This window comes from Eulemur rufifrons, chromosome 1, assembly GCF_041146395.1.
Source record: "Eulemur rufifrons isolate Redbay chromosome 1, OSU_ERuf_1, whole genome shotgun sequence".
In the NCBI taxonomy this organism is placed as follows: domain Eukaryota; kingdom Metazoa; phylum Chordata; class Mammalia; order Primates; family Lemuridae; genus Eulemur; species Eulemur rufifrons.
Genome location: NC_090983.1, coordinates 48870843 through 48885691, shown reverse-complemented (window position 1 = coordinate 48885691; position 14849 = coordinate 48870843). Strand labels below are relative to the sequence as shown.

The 14849-nt window shown below is 35.5% G+C and overlaps 1 protein-coding gene across 1 annotated transcript in view; it reads right to left on the bottom strand.

Annotated features, from left to right (window-relative positions):
• SESTD1 (SEC14 and spectrin domain containing 1) overlaps nt 1-14849 on the bottom strand; it is a 98047-nt gene that overhangs the window by 40070 nt on the left and 43128 nt on the right. Inside the window, exons 4-5 of the mRNA XM_069470226.1 lie at nt 7709-7799; nt 3340-3453 (exon numbers count right to left, since the gene is read on the bottom strand). Coding sequence (XP_069326327.1) covers nt 3340-3453; nt 7709-7799 — 205 coding nt within the window. The remainder of the gene's footprint in view (nt 1-3339; nt 3454-7708; nt 7800-14849) is intronic.

Below are 14849 nucleotides of genomic sequence, written 5' to 3'. Positions count from 1 at the left end.
TTGTCCTGAAAGATATATTAAAAGAAGTACATTAGGCAGAAGTAATGCAGTATCAGACAAAAAGTTGAATCTACAAAAAGAAATGAAGAACATCAGAAATGGCATAAATGAAGGTAAATATAAAATTCATTTTTTAAATTTTAATTGCTGTAAAAGACAACAGACTGTATATAGCAAAAATAGCTGCAATGCACTGTGTTATATAGCACAGTAGGAGTAAAACATATGACAACAATAGGAGGGAAGTGTTGGAGATATACTATTTTAAGGTCCTTCTACTTGCTGTGAAGTAGTACATACTTTGAAGGTAACACTCTGATTAATTAAAGATATATACTGTAAACCCTAGGGCAATCATTAAAAAAATTAAGAGATATAAATTATAAGCTAATAATGGAGATAAGATATCATAAAAAATATTCAATCCTAAAGGTAGAAAAAAACAAAAAAATACATAAAATGTAACAAGATGGTAGACTCCATACAACTATATCAATCAATGCGTTAAATATAAATGGTCACCAATATAAATTTTCACCAACGAAAAGAGATTATCAAATTGGATATGAAAGCAGACCCAACTTTATGGTATCTACAAAAAATCCATTTTAAATATAAGTGGATAGAAGTCAAAGAATGGAAAAAGATACAATATGCAAAAGCTGGAATAGTCATATTAATATCAGACAATGTACACTTCAGAACCAAATATAAGGACCTTTAATAATGATAAAGTGGTCTGCACTCACCAAGAAAATTTAACAATTCTAAATCTTTATGCATTAAACAACAAAGCTTCAAAATATATGAAGCAAAAACTGACAGAAAAGAAAGGAGAAATCCACAATTCCAGTTGCAGACTGAAATATTCCTCTTTCAGTAATTGAAAGAACAAGTAAACAGAATATTACCAAGAACAAAGAAGGCCTGAACAACACTATGAATCATCTTGACAGTTACAGAACATTCCACCCAACATAGCAGAATACGTATCTTGTAAGTACATAAGGAACTCACCAAGATAGACCATATAGGTCAAAAATCAAACCTTAACATATTTAAAATGACTAAAATCATAAAATACATATTCTTGACCATAGCTCACAAACTTTAACTCAAAATGGATCCTAGATGTAAATTTAAAACCTAAAATTATACAACTTCTAGAAGAAAACATGAGAGAAAATCTTTGTGACCTTGAGATAGGCAAAGATTTCTCAGATATGACACCAAAAGTCTGATTTATAAAAGAAAACTGAAAAACTGGACTTCACAAAGTTAAAAAAACTTCTCCTAGAAAAATGTTAAGAGAATGAAAATGCAAACACCACAACAGGATGCAATATTTGTAAATCATGTATCTGATGACTTTCATCCAAAATACATAAAAACTCTCAAAATTCAATAACAAGAAAACAAAAGATTTAAAAAAAAAAAAAAAAAAAGCAAAAGAACAGACACCATCTGTCTTACTGTGATATAAGAACTACACATTTGCTTTTTGTCCCAGGTTCCTGGCACAGAGCTCCTAAAACCCTGGTAATTTCTAGGTGATAAGGGCATCTTTTTTTATATTTGGTCTTAGTCCCGATTTCCTGACCTAAGGACTTCTAAGACTCCTGGAACCTCTGGAGTGATAACAGTGTCTTTTTGTATGCTCAAGAGACAACAGGTAGCTGGTGTCCCTGGAATCCCCTATACAGCTTCAAGATGAGGGCTGGTCATCAGAAAAACCAAGGAATGATTAGAGAGCTGGAACTTTCAGCCCCACCCTCCTACCTCCAGGGAAGAAAGAAGAGGTAGAGATTGAGTTAATAACCAATAGTCAAATATTTAATCAATCATGCCTTTTAATGAAGCCTCCATAAAAACTCCTAAAGTATAAAATTTTGAGAGCTTCTGTGTTGATGAACATATCATCCACAGACCAGGAAGGTGGTATACCCCAATTCCCCAGGGACAGAGCTCCTGAGACTGTTCCAGACCTCACCCTATGTATCTCTTCATCTGGTTGTTCATTTGTATCCTTTATAACAAACTGGTAAATGTAAGTAAAGTGTTTCCCTGAGTTCTCTGAGCCAATATAGCAAACCTGAGGAGGGAGTTATGGGAATCCCCAACTTGTGAGTAGAGAAACAGTTTTCCTCTACCACCAAGCAGAGGCTGAAGATGGAGAAGGAGTTGACTACAGAAGTATGGAGGAATTTTGGGAGTGATGAGATATTTCCTGATTTTTTGATTATGGTAGGAGATTCATAACTGTGTGTTTGTTGTAACTTTCAGAACTGCACACTAAATGGACAAATTTCACTGCTTAAACTTTTTTAAAGTGAAGAAAAAACTATACATTTTTGGAACATGTCAAGCTATCTCATTTAAGAATAAACCAGGATGATAAATACCCTGACTTGATCATTACACATTCTATGCATGTAACAAAATTTTATATGTACTCCATAAATATGTACAAATATAATATACCCAAAAAAAAGAATAAACTAGGCTTTCTTAAATCTTTCTATCTAATATACATTGATGATGTTCCCTCCATACCAAAAATATACTGACATTGACTTCAGTGAAAATAAAAATGGCTATATAATATGACAAAGTCCAAAATGACAATCTTGACTGTCTGACTCTTTGTAAGCATTCCAAAGGTCCATAGGTCTATATTAGACTGGGGTGGGGTTGGACTTTGTATCCTTCAAAGTTTCCACACTTAAACACTGTAAAGTTTGGTATGTATCAATTCTCCTACTGGGAAATTGGCAATTAATAGGTATGGAAGGGAAACTGTAACAAATTGTTTATATTTATATTCCTTCTTAGAGCTTCTTTCTAACCTATAATAAGATGTACTTTCATACAAGTAAAAGAGAAAGAGAGAGAGGAAAGTCAGTAGTAAATAACAGGTAATTGTCTTTATGTATCAAAACCAAGCTAGATACTAAAAAATAATTATAATTATGACATATCACAGAAAATCGACACTGACTTCAATTTCCAAATGTCTAGGATTTCTTAGTATTTGTTAACTTTTCTTTTGGAAATGTAATAAGAAATTTTTATTAATAAATACAAAAGGTCCACTTATTCAAAGGAGTTCACAAGTAGTGATATAAATGAAAACAAGAAAGCTTTCGTGGTCTTTAATAAAGAATCATAACTCATTCAGTAAGTATCTGAGTGCTGACTATATACTAATTATTACTTATGCAATAATTAAGCACTGCTTAAAATATCGCTTGGTAACCAATGCTGAACAAAATAATACCAGCAAATCCTATTTTTAAAGATATAACACACTTCTGTTCTTTTTTTATAGATTATATTTACCTCAAAGCCAAGTCTATCCTTTTCTTTCCAAAAACAGAAATGTGTTACTTTCTTATCCCAGAATTCATCTGGCTTCACTACACAAACAAGGGACACCTCAGCTGGAACAACGTTCTATAAAATACAGAAAAATAATTACAAATTACACATGTAAAATGAACAATTTATTAAATTTATAAATTACTAGATATTCATGTTTTGGCTAAGAGACCTTTAGAAAATAATTAAAATAAAGTAGAAGAAATTCTCCAAACTTTGAAAGATACATAGCAATAAAGAAGTACTTGAAAGAAAAGTTGATTCAGAAAAGATTTCATATAATATAACACAGCCAGTACATGTGAATCATTTTGCATCAATGTATGAAGTACAGGCTGGGTGCAATGGCTCATGCCTGTAATCCTAGCACCTTGGGAGGCTGAGGTGGGTGGATCACTTGAGGCCAGGAATTTGAGACTAGCCTTAGCAACATAGCAAGACCTCGTTTCGATAATATTTTTTTTTTAAATTTAAAAATTAGCCAGGCTTGGTGGTGCACACCTGTAGTCCTAGCTACTTCGGAGGCTGAGGTAAGAGGATCACTTGGGCCCAAGAGTTGAAAGTTGCAGTGAGCTATGATGACACCACTGCATTCTAGCCCCGGCAACGGAGCAAGACTTTGTCTCAAAAAGATAAAAAATAAAAAATAAACAAAGTACATAATTTTATTGAACCTATGTACTAGGAATATATTTAGATTAAATGGCAAGATTTAATTTTTGGTTGAGAAATTACTAGATTTGATTTTTCTATGATATGAGAAAAAAATTTCTAGCACAATCATCTTGGAGAATTTCTTCAAAAGATGTAAAATCAATTTTCTCATAAAATTTTTCTCATGATTATTAACTTGAAGAAGACAAAGAACTAATCTTTGACAAATACAACTTCACATTTGCTAGATATAGTTATTCGTATTACCTAAAGAAGAATGGAAATTAACAGTTGTTGAATTAATAAGTATTCCATATATATTTTATCAACAAGTCTCATAGAGTCTAACTTCAAAATATACTTTGAATCTAACCATTTCTACCACCTGTATTGTTAATATCCCCCAACTAGCTAGCTTTCTAAAATATCCTTGTAACAGGCCTCCCTGCTTGACACTGTCTCATGCTGAGAATGAAATTCAAACTCCTTAACAAGGCCTATAGGGTCCCTGTTGACCTCTCAGATCTCACCCCACACCTCTCCCCTCCTAGCTCACTCCTCTACTATAGCCACGCTGACCTTCTCACTGCTCCTGGAATATGATTAGTCTGTCCCCACCCCAGGTCTTCACCCATGCCATTTCCTCTATATGAAACATCCTTTGCCTTATACCTTGGAGTGCTCCCTCAGTTTATTTCAGATTCTATTCAAATATTCCCTCTTCAGAGAGGCCTTCCCAGTCTACCCTATCTAAAGTCGCACCATCTGACTCAATTTCCTTTTACTGCTGCATTTTTCAACATAGTATTTATCGCCATCGGACAGTACATTATTTATTAATTTGATTAATTGCTTACTGTCTGACCCCTCAAGCAGAATATAAGCTTCCCAATGACAGGTATCTTATCTGTCATGTCACCCCTATATTTCCAGTGCCTATGACAATGTCTAACATATAAAACACACTCCGTAAAAAACTGTTGAATAAAATCCTCATTAACAAGCAGATCCCACTCTCCCAATCTGACAGAATAGTAACTTGAGCTTCAGAGAACTAAAGTAACTTGTCTAAGGTAACAGAGTTAAAAAGTCATGAAGCTAGAATAGAAATCAGGTCTGTTTGAGTCTGAAGTTCTATCACACTAATTCATATGTTCTAGGACCAGGGGTTGGTAAATTCTTTCTCAAAGGTCCTAACAATAAATACTTTGGACTTTGCAGCCATAAAGTCTCTTTCCCAGCTATTCAACTCTGTTGAGGTAGTGTGAAATCAGCCATAGACAATATATAAATGAGTGGGCCTGGTTGAGTTCTAAGAAAACTTTATTTATAAACTCAAGGGCCCAACCTCTATACTAGACTATAAACAACAGCACTGAATAATCATTTTTTTAAGGAGAAAACAGAAAACCTTTTGCTGTAAACATGTCATTGGGCACGTTAGAAATCTAGTTTCCCCTACAATGATTGGGCTATGACTAAGCTAAATAAAATTAATTCAATGTTGTCAAAGCTTTTATTAGAGGGGCTGGAAAATTTAAGGTAGATGTGAAGTTTATTCACATATTGCCTTGTATAAGATTATTATTTGAAAATCACTGAATATGAAAGCTGGGATAAACAAGACAAACCAAGCCCCTCATTTTAGAGAATACAAGTTATAGGCAGAGCCAGTACTGATATCTGGGCTCCCAAACAGCTGACCCCAGTCCCTTTTGAGATAAAACCAATGAATGACTTCAGATGTAGAAATTGTCTGACTAGGAATAGACAGGCCACTGCAACTTCTGAAAATGTTAACTATTAATATATCCAAAAGTTGTTAAAATACCTATCAGAAAAGAAATCGCAAGAGGGGATTAAATCATCCATTGACTGTTCTTCAAAACTGCCATTGATCAAAGTCCAGTTCAAACAGCAAGTCCCAAACAGCTCATCTGTGACACAGTTGAGTGACAGGATGAAAGGAAGAACACAAGGTCATAATTAATGGATTTTTCACCCAATAGTTATTTTAACAACTTTCACAGAGAAGAGTTAATCTTCAGGATTTGGAATATAAAAGTGCTGGAAACATTTTTTGAAAGAAAAAGTTATTATGGGATGCCAATTTGTGCTCCCTTAAAAACTGATCCTTCCGAGGCTATGTTCTTTCTAACATATTAGAGTGATTCCAGTAAGGAAAGTTTAGGTCAAACATTTAAGAAGAATGAGGCAATGGCTAGATAATTTGGGGACCACCTCAAATACAAGTCACTGGTAAATATACACCTTGTAAATGATGACTCCAAGGCCTGGGGCTTAAGTTGTGCCAAGTTCCAATTTTAAATTATCTAAAATCCTGGCACCTCAGTTGAACTTTGGGGTAACAGACCTGATGTGCAAGGTTGTGAGACTAAAATTAAATGAGCTAATTTATATAGCAAGCTTACTTCGCACAGTATCTGAACCATATTAAGCACTAAAACTAAAAACTAAAATTAGCACTTAGTTCCCACCCCTCAAAGTCCTTTTTCCCAATTATCATATATAAATGATAAAACATTAAGAATTATTCTCCCTAGTTGTAATTTAAATTTTTAAATTACATTTCTTTCTGTAGAACCCTGAAGCAGCTGCCAATTATATTTCTCAAATTCATTTAAAATTCTTGATCTTTTTTTTAATAACACTGACATTCACCTAACTGAATGTTCACTATCCCATGTTACTGTCAACCTATATTTCCCCCAAACTGGCCTGCCATCAACTCCTTTCATTGTATTTGCTTCATTTTTGAGCTATAACCAAGAGTCCCCACCAGGAATGCCCTTTTCACTTCCTTTCATTTAAATTAGATAAACTTTTTATTAAACCTAAATTTTACCTTCCCTAGAAGCCCTTCTAAGGAAAGCCAGGTGCATGAGAATAATCTGCCCCTCCAATCACTCAAATATTTTATTTTTCCATTTCAAATCATAATATCTTCAATACCCTAAAAATAAATCAACAAATGTTTACCGGGCATCTATTACATGCCAGGGAGCACAGAAATATTCTTTGAGAAATACAAGGAAATATAAAATGAAAGACTGGCATCAGAGCTCAAGGACTTTGCAATCACAGGTGTTCATTAAATGCTAATTGTGAACTGCTAAAATCCCCGAGGACATAGCTGTTAAGTAAATTTCTTCTGGGTTATAAATAAATAATAAGAACATCATAAATACTGATGTTTTGTGGAGGGAATAGGGGACTAGAAGGGAAAGACATACCAGAATCACCTGACAAACTTCCTCAAACTAAACTTACGCAATCTTGCTACCTACCTATAGCAACAAAATGGGGTGCAGTGGGGAGAATGGTACAGACATCACACAGTGCAAAAGCTCCCAGATGACTCTGATAACGTCTGCACCCACACTTTTAAAATCACTGACCTCTTTGCCTAAATTACTTAAACGTGTCATATTATTTTCAACTAATGACAAACCTTTAGAATACTGTTGAGATTTATCTCACTACTTAAATTCAAACCTATAAAAATTGAACAATCGCATAGTGATACCTGCATTTTCAGAATTCAGTCACTGCTGAGCGGCCTGACATAGTTCAATAAATGAAATGCATTTGCCATTTTCACCATGATGTTGCTGTAAAATAAAAACCATTTCCTGACAGATAAAAATAAAATTACCTGCAGCATTAAGACTACTGTTTTTACCACATTCCACTGTGATTTCCTGCCATCCACGATCACGGTGAATCCTCTAGCCTTACACTTTTCACTAAAACAAAACAAAATTACGAAGTATTAAGACAAGCTCCAGATTTTATTCTTCATAATTCTAAAGAAAGAAGGTTTAAAGTGTAACCATATACAGAATAGAATTAATCTCACATGGTTTGGTTTACATTGTTAGTAAATTTAAAAAATTCTTCAGAATATTCTTTCATTTTCTCAAGCAATTTATTTTTCTCACTTCAGGAAATGTTAACAATTTACAAGCTAATTTGGCAAGAAAATTACTCTAAAAGCATAGAAAGTAAATGTCTTAGAAAGTGAAGGAATCAAAGCAACATTCAAGCAGGCCTACTAGCTTCTCAGTTACTTCATCTGTAAAATGGGATCACGGGGAAGTAGGTAATTAATGATGCCGAGTGTGCTTTGTACTTGTCTTTCCTTACTGCCAGAAGCATTAGATTTGTGAATTGATAGTTCAAAATATGTAGAAAAGAAACTATTATTAAACCATTGAAAATGGGCTTCTTGGTACTCTTTTTAATGAGATGAGGTAGCACCTGCTGTCCATAACGATTCAAAGCTGAGCAGATCATGTCTGATCTACCTCCGCTCTCACTTTTGCATTCTCAGTCACTTACTTGGCCACAAAATATTATCTTGAGTGTTTGAGAATGTGATATTCCTATGTCATATTGAATTATTCAAGTATTTACTAAACATGTCCCAGAAGTCTATCTCAGTAATATACAACAACTTCTGAAGGGAAAAACTCCGACCTAAAGACCAAACTTTGCATAGCTATCATTATTACTATTACTATTTTACTTGTCGACTTAATGTAAGGATCTCGATTGTCCTCTTTCCACTACAGTGGAAGGAAATGCAGCTTTGCTTAGCAGAGCCAGGATTTGGTAGTGAAAGCTGTCCCCACCCAAAGGTTTCACAACTACATACATTATAGGAGAGGTAAACACAGACTTTTCCTGGGATTTAAATCCAACAACAGTCCAGGGGATTTTACTAGTCCTCCCTATCCCCTCTAAGTAGTCACATCACCTCCAAAAGGGCTCGTGGGAAAGTCATGTCCAGTTCTACTGAGAAACAGTGGGATCATGAAAATGATGATGATAGGCAAGGACAGAAGCTGAGCTTCCAAAGTAAATGAAAAACTATTTAAGAAGTGAGCAAACTGAAGCATAGATCCACACAAAAACTTGCACAGAAATGTTCACAGCAGCATAATTCACAAAAGCCAAAGAGTAGAAACAATCTAAACACCCATCAGCTGATGAACAGAAAAACAAAATGTGGTTCAGCCACACAATGAAACATTCAGCCATAGAAAGGAATGAAGTACTGGCACATGCTACAACATGGCTGAACCTTGAAAACATTAGGCTAAATAAAAGCAGCAGACACAAAAGGACAAATATTGTATGATTTCACTTATATAAAATGTCCAGAATAGGAAAATCCACAAGCACAGAAAGCAGATTTGTAGTTGAGAGGGGTTGTGGGGAGGGGAGAACGGGGAGTGACAGCAACACAGGGTTTCTTTTGCGCTGATGAAAATGTTTTAGAATTAGCATGATTATATTCAACTCCATGAATATACTAAAAAGCACTGAACTGCATACTTTTAAAGGGTGATTTTTATGATATGTGAATCATATCTCAGTAAAAAGTAATTTAAGTCCTCTATTTTTGGATTTGCATTACAAAATAAGGGATCCACTAAGTATTCTTTGGTGAAAAAAAGGTGAGGCAATACAATGATCACTTCTAAGTTAGCAAAAGCAAATAAAGACTTGGAAAGGAAATCAAACTTGACAGCTAATCACAATCTGTGGGCTCAGGTAATGAGGGAATTCTTGGAGTTCCCCACCAGCAAGGCATCTAGGAAGACTGCCATGACTTAGGATACAAGCCCAAAAGAGATCAGCCTAGGCAGGGTTGCTGGCTGTTGAGTGGTCTTTGGAGAAGTGGCAGCAACTCAGGGATTCTACCAGTGCATGGTGGAACTTTGCAGGAAGGAGAACTGAGACACAGAGCTGTCCAGTGGAGGGCTCTCCCACCAAGAGGAGTGTACCATTCCCATAACGTGGTATTCTCTTGTCATCGGCATCCACATCTCTGAGATGCAGGTTACACAACCATTTTGTTAAATAAGTTTTATACAAACAACACAGTTATATTTCAAAGTATAGTATAAATTAATCTGTACATTATGACTAACAAAGTAATGAAGTTTGCAAATACCATCTGTAATGATCTTAAAAGCCATAAAATACTCTAAATTTATCTTGTAGAGTATTTAAAAATATCCTTAGTCAGAACTTTCTCACGTTTTACTAAGCTAGACAATGAAAATATACACAATGCAAAGGTAACTATTTCAAAATTGCAACACCAAATAGTTTTTCAGGTACCTGAAACAAATTAGTTTTGGGTTTTGTTTTTTTTTTTTCTTTTTACTTCATTCCTAAAAGCAGAAGGATGGTTTAAACTGCTTTTAAAAACAACATACTGGCCGGGCGCGGTGGCTCACGCCTGTAATCCTAGCACTCTGGGAGGCCGAGGTGGGCGGATCGTTTGAGCTCAGGAGTTCGAGACCAGCCTGAGCAAGAGCGAGACCCCATCTCTACTAAAAATAGAAAGAAATTATATGGACAGCTAAAAATATATATAGAAAAAATTAGCCGGGCATAGTGGCGCATGCCTGTAGTCCCAGCTACTCAGGAGGCTGAGACAGGAGGATCGCTTGAGCTCAGGAGTTTGAGGTTGCTGTGAGCTAGGCTGACGCCACGGCACTCACTCTAGCCTGGGCAACAGAGTGAGACTCTGTCTCAAAAATAAATAAATAAATAAAAAAAAAATAAAAAAAAAAAAAAATAAAAACAACATACTTAATTTAGAAGCATGTCATGCTCTTTATAAAGGGCATATTGAAGAACTAAAGTGCTACTATTAATAAATTCCTATACTACTGTTAACATGTTTATAATTATATTTTAAGAACAGAAACAAACAAACAAACAATCTAAGACCCTGCCTCCTTGTTCCTACTCCATTAGAGCCTTTCCAGGGTGACGAGGCTGAGTTAGAACAGCTGTGTGAAAGAGGTGAAGCTGCTTAACAAGCTCACTCACTTCACATCCAAAGGGATTGTCAGTGATTTCCTGGGGTCAGTACCCTGCAGCTCTTCACCCATTTCTCTGATTACAGCTGAGGACCCCTCTTCCACTCACAGAGCTCAGCTTATACTTACATAATGGAACTAATTTCACTTATGCTTTTATTATAATTACTTGTTTACAATTTATCTTCATTAGATGTCATGCTTCTAGAAAGCAAAAATATTATCTTACTAAAATCTTGGCAGTTTCTAAAACAGTGCCTTAAATACTGAGGGTCTATAAAAATATTAGATGACACACATCACATCACTCCTCAGAACATGACAATGGCTTTCCTTCTTTTTCAGAATTAAAGCCCTTACCATGGCCAACATAGTCCTCTGTGATCTCACTCCAGCCACCCTTCCTGACCACCCTCCCAGCACTCTGCTCATCTCTCAAACTGCTCCAGCTACACTAGGTTCCTTGGCTCCTGTCTCAGGGCCTTTGCACTTACTGCTCCCTCCGTCTTGAATGCCCTTTCATCACTTATCTGTGGGGCCTGCCCCTCATTTCAATCATCTCTGGTAAAATGTTATCTTATCATTTTGTAAAATATCACCACATACTCTTTTTCTACTCCATCATCCGCCTGACTCTTTTCAAGCTTTGCACAGCACTCATGAATATCCAACATACTATGTGCTTACTTGTAGTATTTGCTTGGGTGACCATTAGGGGGTAAGGTCCATGAGGAGAGGGACTAGATCTGCTTTTTTTTTTTATTTATTTTTTGAGACAGAGTCTCACTCTGTTGCCCGGGCTAGAGTGAGTGCCGTGGCATCAGCCTAGCTCACAGCAACCTCAAACTCCTGGGCTCGAGCAATCCTCCTGCCTCAGTCTCCCAAGTAGCTGGGACTACAGGCCTGTGCCATCATGCCCGGCTAATTTTTTCTATATATATATATATTTAGCTGTCCATGTAATTTCTTTCTATTTTCAGTAGAGACAGGGGTCTCGCTCTTGCTCAGGCTGGTCTCGAACCCCAGAGCTCAAACAATCCGCCTGCCTCGGCCTCCCAGAGTGCTAAGATTACAGGCGTGAGCCACCACGCCCGGCCTAGATCTGCTTTGTTTACCTATGTGCCGAGTGCCTAGAACACTGTGGAGTTCATTGTAGGCTCTCACATATTTATTGTGTGACTGAGACTTAGGACCTTCATGTCTGTGTGACATTTGGCAAGTCATTAAATCTCTTCATTCAGATGTTTCTTCTATACCATAAACAAGTTTTTCTATAATTAGAAAAACTGACTTAAAACAAAAACTTAAATTAAAAAAAAAAATCAAGACTTGAGAAAAATGGAAAGGTATCTTCAACACTGCCTAATCAAGAATAATCTATGTAAGTACCTGGCAGCATTTCTCTAAAGAGGATTTAAATATGGCCAGGGTGGTTTTCCATGATTCTATAACTGATCAATAACTTTCCTTTGAGCTAGAAAATACTATAATTTTAAAGGTATACTAAATATACTGTTCAAAGAAAATGTTAGAATAAGAAATATTTTCAAGATTTCTTTTAAAAGAAATTCTTTTATAAGATTTCTTTTATAATATTTTACTATATTCACAGTTATTTTCATATGTCAATTATCAGTTGTGATAAATCCAGGTTTTATGTAAATTTACTAGAGGCTGCCTATAGGTATGGCATTGTGATTTCAACAGGTAGCTATAGCACAGTGATCAGAAATACAGAATTGGAGTCAGATGGCCAGGTTCAAATTCCTTCCCTAACCCTGGTTTGCCACGTGCTCTTGGTCAAGATACCCAAACTGTCCACCCTTCCTATGCTCCAGTTCCCTCACATGTAAGATGGGGATGAAGATGATAGTACTCATCTCATAGGGATGTTATGAGAATTAAATAACTTAATGTTACCTAGTATTTCCTTAAATGTGAGCTATTCTTTCCATATCTCTCTCCCAATCACTATCGTAAGTAAAGTCTGAGGTCCATTTTGAATTTAAAGTTCTAAAGGGAAGGCAAAACCAACCCAGATAAATGTTTTATGCACCAAAACTATTTCTACTGAGCAGATAACTTCTGCTCACGTTTATTTGATTTTTTAACAAAATGTGAGATGCTCTGAGAATGGTGAGTTACCAGGTCCTGTAAGCCCATATTTGAGTGTGCAGAGCTCTGAAGAAACAAGTAGTAAAATTAAGTAAGGGCAGAAATCCATATCTATTGACTACTGATCATTGATGAAGTATAAGGTGCTGCACAGGGCTACGAAAATACAAATAGTAAGACACAGTTTCTCTCCTCAAGGAGCTTAGAGTCTTTTTGTAAGGTAGAAAAATGGGCAGAAAAGTATTTTAATTAGTGTCTACTTTATATTCACAGACATTATCTCATTTAATGTCATTAGGGAAACAACATAAACCTTTAGAATCTTAAAAATATGTAAGACTTAAATAATAAATATAAAAATTCAAGAATTATCATAAAGCATATCATGATTAAATGCCTAATGAGTCAGAAACAGCAAGTGCTGTAAGTTTAGAGAACAGACAGAGGAATCTGGGAAGTACCTACATAAAGGAGCTAATGAAAGGTAAAAGGACAGAGAGCAGGAAAATTATGAACAAAGGTAGCACTTACTATCTGGGAAAGTTTTTTAACTTCTCTGCCTTGCCTTTTTCATCTAGGAAATGGAGATAATAACAGTATCTATCGTATCAATTTATTTTGAAGATTTAGTTAATAGAGGTACTTAAAATTAAGTGCCTTTCATGGTAGGTGCTCAAGATACATTAACTGAAAAAGGTGAGTCAAATCACAGAAGGTCTTGGCATGGCAGTTAAGAAGGCTGAAAGAACGTCCTTGAAAGCAAAGACCTGGTCTCTCTTGTCTACACAGCGCATGATATACAGTGTCTGTATGTGGTATTAGCAAGAAACAGCTACTGAACTGAATTCATTGTGTAGAAAGGAGGAGAGAAGGTCAGAGGAAACTGAGAAGGATGATGGAACTGCTGTTTTGGGGAAATTAGTCTTTTGCTTGGGTGCAAATCAGGAAAAGAATGGGGATATAGAAACTAACTTGGTTACTGGTTGATGACATTGGCCATCCCTATATGTGAACTTACGCGTAAGAAAAGAGAACAGAGATAATAGAAAAAAAAATGGCAAAGACAAGAAACACTGATTCAGCTGTCACATTTTAAATGGCATATTATAAATTTTCAATACATATTTGTGGAATAAATGAAATGAATATTAAAAAGTCACTCATGAACAGCACAAAGCATGTTCAGAGCACTTAACTATAGTGATTTGAAGTAACTCTAAAGTCAATGAAATTAGGTCTCCATTTGCTATAAGTGCATTTATTGAGGAATAAAAAGGAAGGCAATGGTTGAAACTTTTTGGGAAGTCTGTCCCATTAAAAAAATGTAAGTATAGTAGAGCCATCCCAGTTACACTCTCACTCTCTACACTGACCCTTCCAAAGTCTACAAACACAAATAAATGATCAATTAAAGGTTACATTCATATTCAATGAATTAAGGGTGTTATAGTCATATTCTCCTTGTTCTGCAAATGAGTAGAGTGGTTTAAAATGAAATAAACTACTGTATCAATAAAATGCAAATACAGGGAAAAATACAAAGAATTGTTTACTCTGACTAAACAGAGTAAATTCACTAGCTATAGAGCATTGTATGAGATAGTTTTATTCATTTTTCTACCTCCACATTTTACAAACATATCCAAACACACACACGCACCCCTCCCCTCATTCTCATGCTTTATTGTAGTGGTTTGCAAATCTAGATGCACATTAGAATTATATGGGAAGCTTAAAAGATTAAAAAAAATATGATGAGCAGGCTTCCCAAGAACAACTAGATCAGAATCTCTAAAAGTGAAAATGCAGGCATTAGAATTTTGAAAAAATTCTCCAGAT